The sequence below is a fragment of the Rhinichthys klamathensis genome, unplaced genomic scaffold (assembly GCF_029890125.1).
Source record: "Rhinichthys klamathensis goyatoka isolate OS25496 unplaced genomic scaffold, OSU_Roscu_1.1 h1tg000359l_1, whole genome shotgun sequence".
In the NCBI taxonomy this organism is placed as follows: Eukaryota; Metazoa; Chordata; class Actinopteri; order Cypriniformes; family Leuciscidae; genus Rhinichthys; species Rhinichthys klamathensis.
This window is the reverse complement of record NW_026606868.1, coordinates 200,207-215,531: the sequence shown is the minus strand read 5'-3', so window position 1 is coordinate 215,531 and position 15,325 is coordinate 200,207. Positions and strand designations below refer to the sequence as shown.

Genomic DNA, 15,325 nt, shown 5'->3' with positions numbered 1-15,325 from the left:
TTGGTCCCAAAAAAGTACAGCATTTATTTAAAATTGAAATGCTTTTTTTTTACATTATAAATGTCTTTACTCTTACTTTTGATTAATTTAATGCATCCTTGGTGAATTTAATTTCTTAAGTCTATCTGACCCCAAACTTTTTAATGGTAGTCTATAAATGATTGTTTCATGAATTATATAATTAACATGTGATGCTAATCTTACTTAACCTGTTTTTAAGGGTTATTTTTCGGACTCATGCAAAATATTGCCATGACAGCAATAGAACGTGTTGTTGTTGGGTGTGTGTTCGTAGGCAAGTATACTGCAGAAAGTAAACATTTGATCCTCAAAATGGTATAATTTAATATAATCAGTTTCATTCAGTCATATAAAAAAATATAATATTCTGCTTCAGGTGGCATATGCTTGTGTTATGTGTCCTGTATGGTGTGTTTGTGTAGGTCTGTGTAGTCTTGGAGGCATGTTTTCCTCACTGTTCCGCTGCTCCGTTCTCCTGATGTTTCCTAGTATGATTGGATCTCAAGGCCGGACATTCCTGATGGTTTTTGTGCTGCATGGACTTTACCACGGTAAAAATCTTAGGGACAGGAATATTCAACTTTGTGACTGACAATGACACTACAAAGCACAGATCTCAATCTCATCTCCTGTGCTCTTCCCATCAGGCCCCATTGCAAACATCCAGCATAACGTGCAGGATGTGGCTTCCTCCATGGGCTGTAACATAGACCTGCAGATCACACACAGCAAGGTGATGTGGAGAATGCTGACAGAGCCTTACGTGCAAGTAGTGCAGGAGATAGTGGTGAGTCCTGACACTAAGTGTGAATCTACAATTTGCTGATATGAGTCATGGAAATCTGTTCCACAAACATCTTTTTTCTTAGAATGACAGTGAGGAATTTCAAAAAGTGTCTCAAAATGTGAGCAAAAAGTTCCAGAAGATCCGGGATGAGGTAATGGGTCGATACGGATATGACTCTCTTGGTAAGGAGTCCGTCCATACGGCCAACAGCACTCAGGAGGAGTATGTAGCGAAGACTAGAGCACGTTGTGACTGTGAGTGTAAATGAGAAGAAAACAAGATATTATAGACTGTGTATGATCGAGGTTTTAAGCTTAGCTTTGTCTAAATGATGTTGTGTGTAACAGATGTGGTGCAGCAGGGAATTAGCCGATGTCAGGATTGGTTCAGTACTAAGTGGAAAGAGTGTATGAATACCATTCAAGCCCCTCTTATAAACAACTTTCTCTGCATACCTATGCAATTCCACTTTCTGTGTGATATCATGAGAGGTAATATTTGCATGTTGTATCTTATCTTTACATGTAGAAGTCAGAATCCCAGGTTTATTGAGTTTTTTTTTCTTCCCTCTCTCTCAGTGATGACATCATGGTGCACAGAGAAAATCCCAGTTGAGGGAAACTTTGGTCAGACCTTCGACAAACTAAATGACTCCATCAACATGCTTGCAGAACACTTCACCACCAATGTAGTGCTTAAGGTATAGCAAACCCTCTGAGTTTTAATATAAAAAGGTAAAAATCTTAAAATTGCCACAACACTCCAAAACACATGGGGATATTCAAATTAAATGACCCATCATACCACTGATCAGCTCTACCAAACTTGGATGTCTTTTTCCAGTAATAAACAAACACTGTTAAGTTGTTTTGATTGATACTGTGAAGCAGCTTTGATACAATCTGTATTGTGAAAAGCGCTATATAAATATATTTGACTTGACTTGACTGACACAGCCAGAGTAGAATCTGCAACGCGTCACAAGAGAGAGACGGCCTTAAATTACCTCATGTTTTAGGGTGCTTTCACACCTGCCTCATTTAGTTTGGTTGAATCGCACTAGAGTTCGTTGTCCCCCTTGGTGCGGTTTGTTTGGGCTGGTGTGAATGCAGCAATTGCACTCGGGTGCGCGCCAAAAGCGGAACGCCTACCAAAAGTCTGGGTACGCTTTCAAACGAACTCTGGAGCCGTTCGTTTGTGTTGAGAACGTGATCCGACCTCGAACAGACCCAACTGCCAAAGAACTGCGCATTTTTGGACTAAACCAGCTGCCGTAGTCTGCTGCGCTGTGCATTATGGGATGAGGACTATAGTGCTGGGCGGTATGACCAAAAATCCATATCACGGTATTTTTCAAAATTATACCGGTTTCTCGGTAATATGACGGTATTTTTTTTTTCCTAAGCATGACTGGGTTAACCACATTCTCTACTGAGTGAGAGAGGAAATACTGCAGTAGATTGACTTAGAATGCCCTATTTTACTGTCATGAGTGAATATTGTAGAAAAAATCCACACTAGTAGTAATACAGGTTTGCAAGGCTGTTTACAAATAGGTGCCAGCAGGAGGCGCTTTAGGAGCGGCAGAAATATCGGTTTCCCCGGTTACGCCTGTACACAAAGCAGCGCAACGCACATAAACGCTGCTTTATCAGGAAAGATAAAGAAAGATTCAATCGTAATAACAAAGAAACTTTTCTAAAGACCGTTAGTTCACTTCAGATACATTCATATAAAAACACCTGTGCCACGTTTTGACTTTGAAACGTGCAGTGCTCATGTTTATTCAACGATGTCAATGCCAACCACAAATAGATTTTCCAAAAGGCTATGTTGATATTGTGAACCAGTATGGGAAACACTGTAATATAATTTGACAGCTATCAATTATACCAAAGTTTAACCTATCCATCTTTACAGTCACGCTAAGTAACACATGCATCACCACAGAGAGCAAGAGTGAAAAGGGACCCTCTCAAACAGTGTCGCACCGCGCCGCGTTACGATAGTTATTAAAGCGCCATACACCGATATTGCGGTATATTAAAAATTCACATCATAACAAAAATAAACACCGGTATTCGGTATGAAACGGTTTCATAGATCTGTGGAATTTTCCCGCACGTTAATTCTGACCAATCGAAGTGCAGTTATGGAAATACGTTCAAGACACATTTGGCCAACGAGTGATGTGGATGTTGTCACGTGACTGCATTTTGGGTCGTTTCATCAACTCATCAACTGATTCGGACCAGGGCAATCAGTGTGGTGTGAAAAGGAACCAAAACGGCTGAAAAAAGCTACAAAGTATAATTTTTCGCCCTTGGTCCCGACCAAATGAACCGAACTACAGATGTGAAAGCACCCTTAAAGCACATAACATTACAATAATAATGAACGTAAACATTTACAGGAGCTCTGACTTGTACCACCTGACTGCTGCATATTCATTTCGGCAGTATGTCATTTTTTAATTTTTTTTATATTCTGTTTTTGATTGCTATCAGGATGTGAAGACAGTTACAACCAGTATAACAGAGTGTTTAAATCTTTAAATTAAAAAAAAAAACATTACTTCTTATGATTTGTCTTTAAGAATTTGGAGCAGCAGTCAGTGTTTGGAGTAAACGTTCTCCAGAATTTCTCTATGGAGCTGAGCCGTGTGTTTCAGGAGAAAACTGTAATTGCTGAGAAGATAGCTGGGGTGATTAACTTCCTTCTCTCATTCACCTTCATCACGGTGTTCACCTCGTAAGTTCTCACTCCTTCCTTAAGCGCTGTTGTGCTACATGTGACCTTACCAATAAAGGTACAACTTTGTCAGAAAAAATACATGTGCACTTTGTACAGTGTATCTACTGAATTATTCAAATAAAACAACAGGTAGTTATATAAATAGCCTAATATTAATGCATGTTATTTTTACTAGAAGTTATCTGCCAAGAAAACATTTATTTTTGTATTTTATATTGTATAGTGTATCGTGTATTATGTAGTTTTACAAGTTATTAGTTAGTTCATGATAATTTATTTCCAAAAAATCTTAGACAAACTTAAGACTTTTGTTCCGCTTTTCTTCAAATCATGGATGAATTAAATTGATCAAAAGTGACAGTAAAGACTTTCACATTGATACTAAGGAATTCTATTTCAGATAAATTCTGTTATTTTGAACTTTCTATTCATCAAAGAATCCTGAAAAAAAAAATTAAGCAGCACAACTGTTTTCAACGTTGATAATTGTTAATTCAACTTTCATATGAAATGTTTCTTGCGCTCCAAATCAGCATAATAGAATGATTTCTGAAGGTAATTTCTGGAGTAATATTCAGCTTTGCCATCACAAGAATAAATTAAGTTTTACAATTTAGAGACCCCCCCGTAAAAAAAGAAGAAAAAAAAAGGTTGTTGATTGTGGCCTGTGGAATGTTTTCCACTCCTCTTCAATGGCTGTGCGAAGTTGCTGGATATTGGCAGGACCTGGAACACGCTGTCGTATACGCCGATCCAGAGCATCCCAAACATGCTTAATGGGTGACATGTCCGGTGAGTATGCTGGCCATGCAAGAACTGGGATGTTTTCAAATTCCAGGAATTGTGTACAGATCCTAGCAACATGGGGCCGTGCATTATTATGCTGCAACATGAGGTGATGGTCGTGGATGAATGGCACAACAATGGGCCTCAGGATCTCGTCACGTTATCTCTGTGCATTCAAAATGCCATCAATAAAATGCACCTGTGTTCGTTGTCCATAACATGCGCCTGCCCATACCATAACCCCACCACCACCATGGGCCACTCGATCCACAACGTTGACATCAGCAAACCGCTCACCCACACGACGCCATACACACTGTCTGCCATCTGCCCTGTACAGTGAAAACAGATTCATCCGTGAAGAGAACACCTCTCCAAAGTGCCAGACGCCATCGAATGTGAGCATTTGCCCACTCAAATCGGTTACGACGACGAACTGCAGTCAGATCGAGACCCCGATGAGGACGACGAGCATGCCGATGAGCTTCCCTGAGACGGTTTCTGACAGTTTGTGCAGAAATTCTTTGGTTATGCAAACCGATTGTTGCAGCAGCTGTCCGGGTGGCTGGTCTCAGACGATCTTGGAGGTGAGGATGCTGGATGTGGAGGTCCTGGGCTGGTGTGGTTACACATGGTCTGCGGTTGTGAGGCCGGTTGGATGTACTGCCAAATTCTCTGAAACGCCTTTGGAGATGGCTTACGGGAGAGAAATGAACATTCAATTCACGGGCAACAGCTCTGGTGGACATTCCTGCAGTCAGCATGTCAATTGCACGCTCCGTCAAAACTTGCGACATCTGTGGCATTGTGCTGTATGATAAAACTGCACATTTTAGAGTGGCCTTTTATTGTGGCCAGGCCAGCCTAAGGCACACCTGTGCGATAATCATGCTGTCTAATCAGCATCTTGATATGCCACACCTGTGAGGTGGATGGATTATCTCGGCAAAGGAGAAGTGCTCACTAACACAGATTTAGACAGAATTGTGAACAATATTTGAGAGAAATAGGCCTTTTGTGTACATAGAAAAAGTCTTAGATCTTTGAGTTCAGCTCATGAAAAATGAGGACAAAAACAAAAGTGTTGCGTTTATCATTTTGTTCAGTATATATATGTATATATATACAGGGGTTAAAGTGGGCCGGAACGGTCCAGAACTGCGTTCCGGCACCTCAGATAAATTAATAATTAAATAGATTAATTAATCTCAACGAATCTCGCTGGTCCCAAGATGGGCCGACCGACCGACCAACCTCCCTTCCTCCCCACTGAACGCGAGCGATTACAAATGCGTGAAATGCGCTCACGGTGGTTGAGCGCGGTAAAGTTAGTTTTAGGTTCGATATTTCGCCGGACATTTGGTTTCCCTTGCCACTGTTCTATAGGGTTAACAGTTTTACAAAGAAATCAATAGCAGGATTAGTTTTAACATTATGTAACCATTGTATATCGACATTAAATATTCGTTCAAAATCACCTATGTGCATTAATGCTGCATATTTATACCTGAGAATGCTTTGATGCGTTTCCACAACGCATGATCCCTAAAGCCTAGTTCACACTACATGATTTTAAAACGTCGGGCTGAACTGTCCGGTTCACACTACATGACTTGCTCTCTGTGAAATCAGGAGTGTTCAAGTTGTTGAGCTGTTCACACCACATGACACAACGTGATTGATCCGCAACAGGAGGTAACGCACTACACGAGTTGACAACAACTCTGTCACCCAACGATTCAATCTTGTCTACAAACCACGTTTTGTCACAAAAAATCACGCGATAAAACGAACCGGAAATGACGCGAAACATCACGCGCGCTAATACCCAGCGAAGAAGACGAAGACCCATGCCTTGCTCTGATTGGAGCAACCCATGCCTTGCTCTGATTGGCTGTAGCTCATGACATCACTGAGGTTGAGTCGGGCGACAGCTCTGGATATCTAGCATGCTAGATATTTTTCTGGGCTCGGCGACGCGTCTGCGAGGCGTCAGCGAGCGTCTTTGATGCGTTGTTGGCTCTTTCATACTAACAGATTGGCGAGCGTCCATCGTCCGCTAATCCCCCGCGATTTGCACGCGATAACACCCTGACCTGTCGGCGAGCTCAACGATTTGCAAATCGGGCTTAAATCGGGCTTATAATCCTGTAGTGTGAACTAGGCTTAAGGGTACGTCTGCCAATTCCACCAACTGCGTTACACGTAGCCTATAATTTGTATTATTTAAAATTACTTTTTAAATTCCAAAGCTTGTAGAAGGTTCCTATTGGCAATACTGACCTGGTAGCCTCGAGTAAATTAACTTATCTAAGAAAATTATTCATAAAACATAAATATCAGTTGAGCCTATGTTTACTTTCTTCACTGAAAGACGAAAATGAAAAGACTATCAGTCAAAGTTCAGCTTTAGGAAGGGAAGAAATAGGGCAGGATAAGGAGACTGAGAGAAAAAGAAAGATGAAGATGAGGAGAGAGCAGGTAATGACAAATTATCTAATGCCCACTGACATGGTTTTAAAGCTATTTAGTATCCATTTTTTGGCCTTCAAAAGTCTTAAATTGCACATATGTAGGTCAGAAAAATCTAAATTTTCTCGGGGGAGCATGCCCCCTTTTTTCCCAGTGTTCAGCAATTTTAACATAATATCGTCATCATATCAGTGTTGATGGACCAAAATAAAACCATTAAAATATCAAGTAAATAAGTATTGTGATACTTGGTGCCACAGTGACACTCTTGTCCCAAAAAGTATTGCTATACCACGATACTTAATATGTTGTCCCACTGTGAGTCATTTTTCCCTGTTGCACCTACACAAAATTTGAGGGTTCTCTCACCTGCCAAATCCCACTTTAACCACTGTATATATATATATATTCAGAGAGACATTTGATGAATAGAAATGGAATATTGAGTCCCTGAACAGAGCTTAATATCAAAACGGGGTTAATATCAAAAGTAGCAGTCAGTATGTGGTGTGTCCACTAGGGCTGTGACGATAACCGCATTATCGCAATACCGCAGTAATGAGATGCCTACCGCGGTGGTGAGGTCATCACCGCACTTTTTTTTCTTTTCTTTTTTTCAGATTTTACACAACTTGTTGAAACTTTGAATAATTTATTGTACAAAAAATGGGTTACAAACGATGACAAAAACTATTCCATAGTTCCTATTAAACTCAAAAGATATCATAAGAAACAACAAAGTTATAGAAATAAATATTATTTCATGTTATTATTGTTAATATGTTTATTAGCCTATGTTAATAATTAGAATTTCTCAAAGCAAAAACTAAATGAATTGCATCATCCCGTAAATAACTGGGCAAAACTTATGAATACTAGGGATGGGTATTTCAAACAAAAATTATATTCGATGATCGCTGGGAATTATTAAATTATTATTCGAAAGCAATTATTACCGGTAAAACAGTGTTCGCTTAAAACCCCGTTCCGACATTAAATTTCTCTGTACTGTATTATACGTGTTGTAGCCATTAAAGAAAACGGATTTAGTTTAATATTTATGTTTAAATAATATAAAGTTATTTTTTTATTTAATCTATGTTGATTATATGAAAAGTGAACAGCATAAGTAAGAATATGCGCAATCGGGAGACCTGAGTGGGTCAGACATGATTTTGACCACAAGTTTTGTTTTGTAGAAAGCCTTTCTTTAAAGTGAATTTTGTTTTGTATAAATTGTATCTTAATTTTCAATCAATGTTTCATCAACCAATTGCCTGGATTTAATAAATAAAAAGCAAATATAGCAGACAATATAATCAGGACATGTAGGCGCCGGAGCGATCACTTGCATTGCACGTGAACTGGAGCTTGTCTCATAAATGAACCGAAACTTGGAGCGTTTAACCGCCAAACTGCGTGATTTGTTGCTTCTTCACCGCGGTAAGAAAAAATCCCATACCGTCACAGCCATAGTGTCCACCAGCTGGTTTAAGTGCTTCAGTGCATCTCATCCTCATGGACTGAACCAGATTTGCCAGTTCTTGCTGTGAGATGTAACTCCACTCCTCCACTTACAAGTTCTCGAACACGTCTGGGGGGACATATGGTTACACATGGCTGTCCTTCCTTTCTCTCTGTAGCACTGTCGTAGACATCTTACATTATGAACATTGCAATTATTGCTCTGGCCACATCTGCAGTCTCATGCCTCCCTGCAGCAGGACTATAGCATGTTCCCGCAGGTTATTGGATAAGCTGGGCATCTTTCTCCTTTTTTTTATTTTTTATCAAAATGTTCAGGTTTTTTTGGGTTTTTTTGCAGAGCATTTGGATATGTTCGTCAATTTTGCAGAGACATTCATTTTGACAATGTCTACATAACTACTTACTTCAGACAGATTGATGCTCGAAGAATAAGAGCTGTAAGTTATAATCTTAAAAGTACACTTACACATTCATATCCGTGTTTGCACTAATTTAAGCTTCTGTTTCAGGGAAAGAGGCATTTGCTACCACTGAAGAAAGCAGAGCAAGAGAGTTTGATCAACCCATGGAGCTTATTTATCCACCCAAGCGAGCTCATGCCTGTGGTACTTTTTTAGGGCTGTATGATATTATGGTCCCTGTGTTCAGCATTTAATTCATGTTCTGATAATCAGATTGTGGATTAAAAATGGAGCAGAGTTAAAGGTGAAGTGTGTCATTTCTGTTCTAATGGCACCAAACAGAATTGCTAATGTAATGTTTTCAAACAGGCTTTTCAAACACTCAGATAATTCATGCCATTGTCTGAATCAGCACTGCTGTGTTGGGTTGGTGAGGACCCTTAAAGAAACAGCAATGTTTTGGTGGTGCCACAGAGCCAAAGTGTTGGTGCTTTTCAGGGAAATAATGGCTGGCTTATTACTTACTTTGCAAACAAGAAAGCATTTATGTATTTTATAATAAGTTGATGGGTTTTTTTGGTCTGAAATGCAGTGTCTCTCGTGCAGATTGTGGGCTTCCTGCAAGTTGCATCTCTGGCTTTGTTTGTGTGTGTTCTGCTGGCTGTTGATGGAATCCTGTACAACATATTTGACCTCATCCGAAGACACACTTTCACCACTTACTCTGTTACTAGTGAGCACAAATACAGACTTGTACATATGCATGAGCATTGTTTTCCTTCAAGATTAAAGGAATTAACATGTGCCTCTACTTTAATGCCTCTCATTAATTTGATGTAAAAAGTATGTTTTCTCTCTTTATCTCTGCTTCTGAAGGTGTTCAACATGCAGACATTGTAATTGGTGGAGATTCCATGTTAGCCAGACTTCTGCGGAAAACCATTGGGGCCTTCAACACCTCTTCCAATCTTGACGTGCAATCAAGTAACTTGCGTAGGTTATCTACTATTTGAGTGAGATGACCATAATTCGGGGGAATCTCAGAGCAAGCTAAGAATAACTGCGCAGGGACAAAAGCCCAGTGCAGATGAAAGAGAAAAAAAAGATCTAGAAGAAAATAATCTCAATACATCACAGTTTGGAATAACTATACTTCTCTTATGTCATCGGATCATGGCCTAGATATTGATATAATATTGTATTGCCAAGTCCCTGATGTCTCAAGATCAGTCAAGGTCTCTGTTTGTTGTAGCAGCCCATGTACCATAGCACTCCCACACTGATCTCAGCTAATGTGGGTTTTAATCATTTTTTACAGTCTATGGTTTTAATTAATAAACTGTTTCATGAGAAGAAAAATCTATTAAATGAATTCTCTATTCTGCTAGTTTTTGTTTCAAAATACAATTTCAAAAATATCTGGTTTCATTTTAGTGTAATCTTACTGGCGGAGAAATCCACCAGCTTTAGTATTAGAGAGATTGTGAATGTACTTGTGAGTGGCTCAATGTTACAGTCGGACTTTTCTGAGGCCAAGTGACGTCTACGGTCTGGCCGTCTATTTAATCTGATCAGAGTTAAACTCAAAGCTCTGATTTTGCCTGTTTGTCTCATCCAGATAGGTCTAAACTAGACCGGTCGCCACACGGCAGTACACATGCAGACAGCTGATGAGAGGACTATTTATAACACTAACATGACAGCATGCATGCTAGACAACATAATGATGATACATCAGTTAGACGGCAGCCATTGTATTCTGTTTACTTGCTATGTAACCTGATCCAGTAATAGGTTATTTGTGTCTATATGTTCAAAATTTTGGGGTCAGCAAGATTTTATTTTTTGTAAGAAATGAATTCCTTTATTCATTTATAAATGACAGTAAAGACATTTATGTTTTAAAAGATTATATAGTTTTCAAATACTGTAAATGCTGTTCTTGAACTTTCTATTCATCAAAGAATCTTGAAAAAAAAACTGTTTCCACAAAAATATTAAGCAGCACAACTGTTTTCCACATGATCATAATAGGAAATGTTCCAAATCAGCATATTAGAAGGATTTCTAAAGGATCATGTGACACTGAAGACTGGAGTAATTGCTGCTGAAAATTCAGCTTAGCCATCACAGCAATAAATTACATTTTAAAATATATTAAAATAAATAACCGTTATTTTAAATTGTAGTAATATTCACAATGTTGCTGTTTTTACTGTAGTTATGGTCTCCTTTCTTACGTCTTTGCATCATTTTTGTTCTTTCGTGTGTATGTTTATGTGTGTATAGATTGTTTGCCCCAGCCACATGCTCTGAGCCAGTCGAACTACTTGCGGATCTTCCTCCCCCTTTTACTGATGTGCCTCATGTGCTGCCTGCAGGTATACACCAATCGTCTGCGCCGGGTCATCACCACCTTCTACTTCCCAAAGGTAAGACTACCTGCCCCGTGAGCCCAGGTAACAGATTTCCACTCTTGTCTTTTGGTCAAACAGTCCCATTAAGTTCAGCAACACTACAGTGAACAGTACCCTATGAATGACTAATTGTGTTTGTTTGGATCGAGAGACAGAAGCTAGTACTCCTGGCAGCGTGTTTATCATTAACAATATTGGTCAGTCATAAATTTCAGAAGCTCCTTATGCTTTCTTTGGCTAAGGAGCTTAAGAGTCATTGTTCTGCATGTGCTGCTGCTTTCTAATGCTGATCACGTATAATATTGCGACAGATTTAGGAATAATAGCTGTTGGACTTGGGGTAATGTGTGGCAAGTATCAAGCTAATGCTCTGTTGATGGGCTTTTTTTAAACATAAAATTTTGTGTGATTAAATGTTCAGTTTTTTAATAATATTTCCTTTTTACTAACACATTTCTTTAATTAAAGGACACTTTATAAAAGTATGTTCAACAATTAATAATTTTTAATTAAAAGTAAAACAATTAATTGGTACCTTTATTGCCAGTGCATTTCACAAAGACATTTCACAAAAGAATTCGTTCAGCAGGAGAATATTTATTATTTCGCAGACTGTTGTTTTGTCACTGTACAGTTGGCACAGGAAGGCTTGAACAAATGCTAAATGTCTCCTAGCATAATTGAAACAAACAAAAAGCACAATAACAGGCAAAATTACATCCTCTAATGTCAGTTCTCCAATTAAAATAAACTTTGCATTTTCATTTTATATGAAATGGGGTCCAGATTGCAAAAAAAGAAAGAAAAATGCAGATTTCTCATGTTTTAAACAAATTAGTGTAGTATAATAAAATTTCTTGTGTAGTATAATAAAAATGTTCTGACTTGAATAATGCATCTTTGGGTTCTTGGCTTAGTTCTGCACTGTTTTTGTAGAACGTGTGCGACTAGGCCATGGAGTGAAGTAAAACCCCTCTGCGGTTTGGTCACGATTGTAACCGATATCCTGATTCAGCAAGTTCAAAGCGCCTGAGGCTCAGTGTGCAGTGTACAGGGAGGATACTTTCTCACACATACTGAGTGAAATCTGTGTTCTCTAGTGTTTGTACAGGTAAAGCACTAATAAGATAAGAGGGTTTTAAAGTAATAGCATTAGATTTGCAGCATTTTGTGGCCCCGTGTCGGCATGAGGAGGATTACAGACCCCCTGTGAACCCTGATTCAGCTAGTGCCACTAGTATTACCTCATTCGTGAAGAGGTGCACACTGGTAGTGTTTTTATCCCTATAATCCTGCAGGAGAACACTGTAGTGTCTTTATTCCTATAATCTGAAATCCATCTATAGCATTTCGCTGGATGAAACCCATCTGATCCGTCCTGCTTTTTCAGAGAGAAAAGAAACGGATCCTCTTCCTCTACAACCTACAGATCCAGAAACGCATCTCCTTCATCAACAGACAGCGTCATCGGCTGAGAAATCAAAAACATACTTTTATAACGGTGTGTATGATACATTGGTATAGGAGGACCCTACAGAGAAAACAGAACTTTTTCTGTTGTTGTAGATTTTCAGCTTACAACTTTAGAATTTTCACATCTCAATTTTAAAAATGGAGAATTCAGCACTCCATAGGTCATACATTCATTAAAATCAGAGAAAAAGCATGAGACCAAGAAATCACATATTTCTGAAAACAGTATGTGAACAGAGTAATATGTCCAAGTTGACAATGTAATGTTCCCGGATGACCTACTAATTCCAACGAGATTCTATCCTGAGGCCACAGGAGAGGATTTGTGAATGGCAGGCAGTGAAGTGACGCAACTGACATAACAAATGTATGTCCAGATTACATTCATACTATATAGAATTTTTTTTTTTAAAAGGTTGCAAAGTAATTACTGCTTAAAATAAGTATTTACTCAAAAGAGTATGTGATTTCAGATGCAGCATAAGTTGAAAACTTGGTTAGGTTCATTTGGAAGTACTTCCCTTCTTATAAAAACTGACAAGCAAACTAAAACAATCATATCATTCTTCACCAGCCGCACCTCTCCAGCTGTAGCAGTAAATGCACAACAATGGCCTTTCTTAGGGTTACATGCCAAAATGGTCAACAGATTTAATACTTTTGATAAATGAGTGTCAAAATATATATTTATGATCTCATCTTCGAACCCTCCCTCTCTTCTCTGCCAGGTGCTGTCGGTTCTGTTGGCCCTTCTGAGGCGTGTGGGCTGTAGGTTGCACTGGTGCTGGGTGTGTGATAGGTTTGTGAAACAGAAGCAGGCTGTGCTGTGCAGTTCTGTAGGCTGCACAGTGATCTATTGCCAGCAATGCTGGACAGACCTGGGCAACATCTGCTACGCCTGCTTCCCTCATAACCAGTGTGGACCACAAGATAACGGCTCTGATTCTGATGTGTACTACAGCTGCTGATGAACTTCACTCCACCTTCAAAGTTCAGCTACTAACATGTAAAGTTTTCATAGTCTCAAACTGCATTAATGGCTGATAAAACTTTTTTGATTTCAACACGTCTTCTATGGACAATTAAAGTGGCTCTGCTAAAGTGTAAACAATTGGAATTGGTTAAATCAAGTTTATGTAAGCAAGGTTTTTACCCAAAAATGACTTTCATGGTGTCCCCTGCCCTACATTATGTCTGAAACACTATATATACGCTGGTCATTTATATAGATTAGTGGATTAGTGGAAACCATAAGAAAAGCAGCACACGTGACGATATACAAATTTTATTCATCAAATAGTAGGCTATGTGAGAAATACCCGGAAGGTAATTCTACCTAGATTTTTGAGTGCACATCATGAATGACGGATAAGGATTTAAAATGTGAAGAAGAAAAAAACCTGCAAAAAATTCTACTTTTAGGACTTTCTATACTTATTAGAGTGTTGTGTATGTAATGCAATGACATGTACACATTTCAAGAATGTAATTAACCATTTTTTTGGTGAATCAGATCTTTTTTCCCCATGAAAATGTCATTCCTGGGTAATTTTTAAATTAATTACATTTCTACCATTGTTTGGCATATACAAATGTACTGATATACATAATTGCTCAACAAACAATTAGTGCTCGGAAAACTACATTTTAATCACAATTAATATAATCAATTTGGGATTTCATATACCGTAGACATGGGCTTATTTTTGGCTGCTGATAACTCAAAATTCAGAACCAAATAAAAATAAAAAAAGCTGGAAAATGTTTAAAAATGTTTTCAAATCAAGTAAATAAAACTTGTTTTATCATTAACTCAACAAAAAACAGAATTGTGTAATCTAACACAAATATGGGTAAAATGAATTGCCTGTGTCATTGTTAGCCGGAATGACATACTGTTAGCCGGAATGACTGACTGTTAGCCAGAATGACATACTGTTAGCCGGAATGACTGACTGTTAGCCAGAATGACATACTGTTAGCCAGAATGACATACTGTTAGCCGGAATGACTGACTGTTAGCCAGAATGACATACTGTTAGCCAGAATGACATACTGTTAGCCGGAATGACATACTGTTAGCCAGAATGACATACTGTTAGCCGGAATGACTGACTGTTAGCCAGAATGACATACTGTTAGCCAGAATGACATACTGTTAGCCGGAATGACTGACTGTTAGCCGGAATGACATACTGTTAGCCGGAATGACTGACTGTTAGCCAGAATGACATACTGTTAGCCGGAATGACTGACTGTTAGCCAGAATGACATACTGTTAGCCGGAATGACTGACTGTTAGCCAGAATGACATACTGTTAGCCGGAATGACTGACTGTTAGCCAGAATGACATACTGTTAGCCGGAATGACTGACTGTTAGCCAGAATGACATACTGTTAGCCGGAATGACTGACTGTTAGCCGGAATGACATACTGTTAGCCGGAATGACTGACTGTTAGCCAGAATGACATACTATTAGCCGGAATGACTGACTGTTAGCCAGAATGACATACTGTTAGCCGGAATGACTGACTGTTAGCCAGAATGACATACTGTTACTCGGAATGACTGACTGTTAGCCAGAATGACATACTGTTAGCCGGAATGACTGACTGTTAGCCAGAATGACATACTGTTAGCCGGAATGACTGACTGTTAGCCAGAATGACATACTGTTAGCCGGAATGACATACTGTTAGCCGGAATGACTGACTGTTAGCCAG

The 15,325-nt window shown here is 38.9% G+C and overlaps 2 protein-coding genes across 2 annotated transcripts in view; one reads left to right on the top strand and one right to left on the bottom strand.

The window, feature by feature from the left end:
• Positions 1–15,325, bottom strand: part of nmt2 (N-myristoyltransferase 2) — a 134,265-nt gene that overhangs the window by 29,073 nt on the left and 89,867 nt on the right. The window lies entirely within an intron of this gene.
• dcst1 (DC-STAMP domain containing 1) lies at positions 426–13,830 on the top strand. Its single transcript, XM_056233038.1, has 13 exons — positions 426–572; positions 669–808; positions 891–1,062; positions 1,156–1,299; positions 1,387–1,508; positions 3,405–3,559; positions 8,646–8,745; positions 8,818–8,913; positions 9,316–9,442; positions 9,586–9,702; positions 10,999–11,141; positions 12,517–12,627; positions 13,328–13,830. The coding sequence occupies exons 1-13, from the start codon at positions 464–466 to the stop codon at positions 13,565–13,567; spliced, it is 1,776 nt and encodes a 591-aa protein (XP_056089013.1). The 5' UTR covers positions 426–463; the 3' UTR covers positions 13,568–13,830.

What these genes read in the sequence shown, in the direction of transcription:
- dcst1 (XM_056233038.1), top strand. Translation starts at nt 464, where the DNA reads ATGTTTTCCTCACTGTTCCGCTGCTCCGTTCTCCTGATGTTTCCTAGT. An exon ending in GACTAGAGCACGTTGTGACT is followed by an intron (nt 1,063 to 1,155) that starts GTGAGTGTAAAT and finishes TGTGTGTAACAG; the next exon opens with ATGTGGTGCAGCAGGGAATT. An exon ending in CCACCTTCTACTTCCCAAAG is followed by an intron (nt 11,142 to 12,516) that starts GTAAGACTACCT and finishes CTGCTTTTTCAG; the next exon opens with AGAGAAAAGAAACGGATCCT.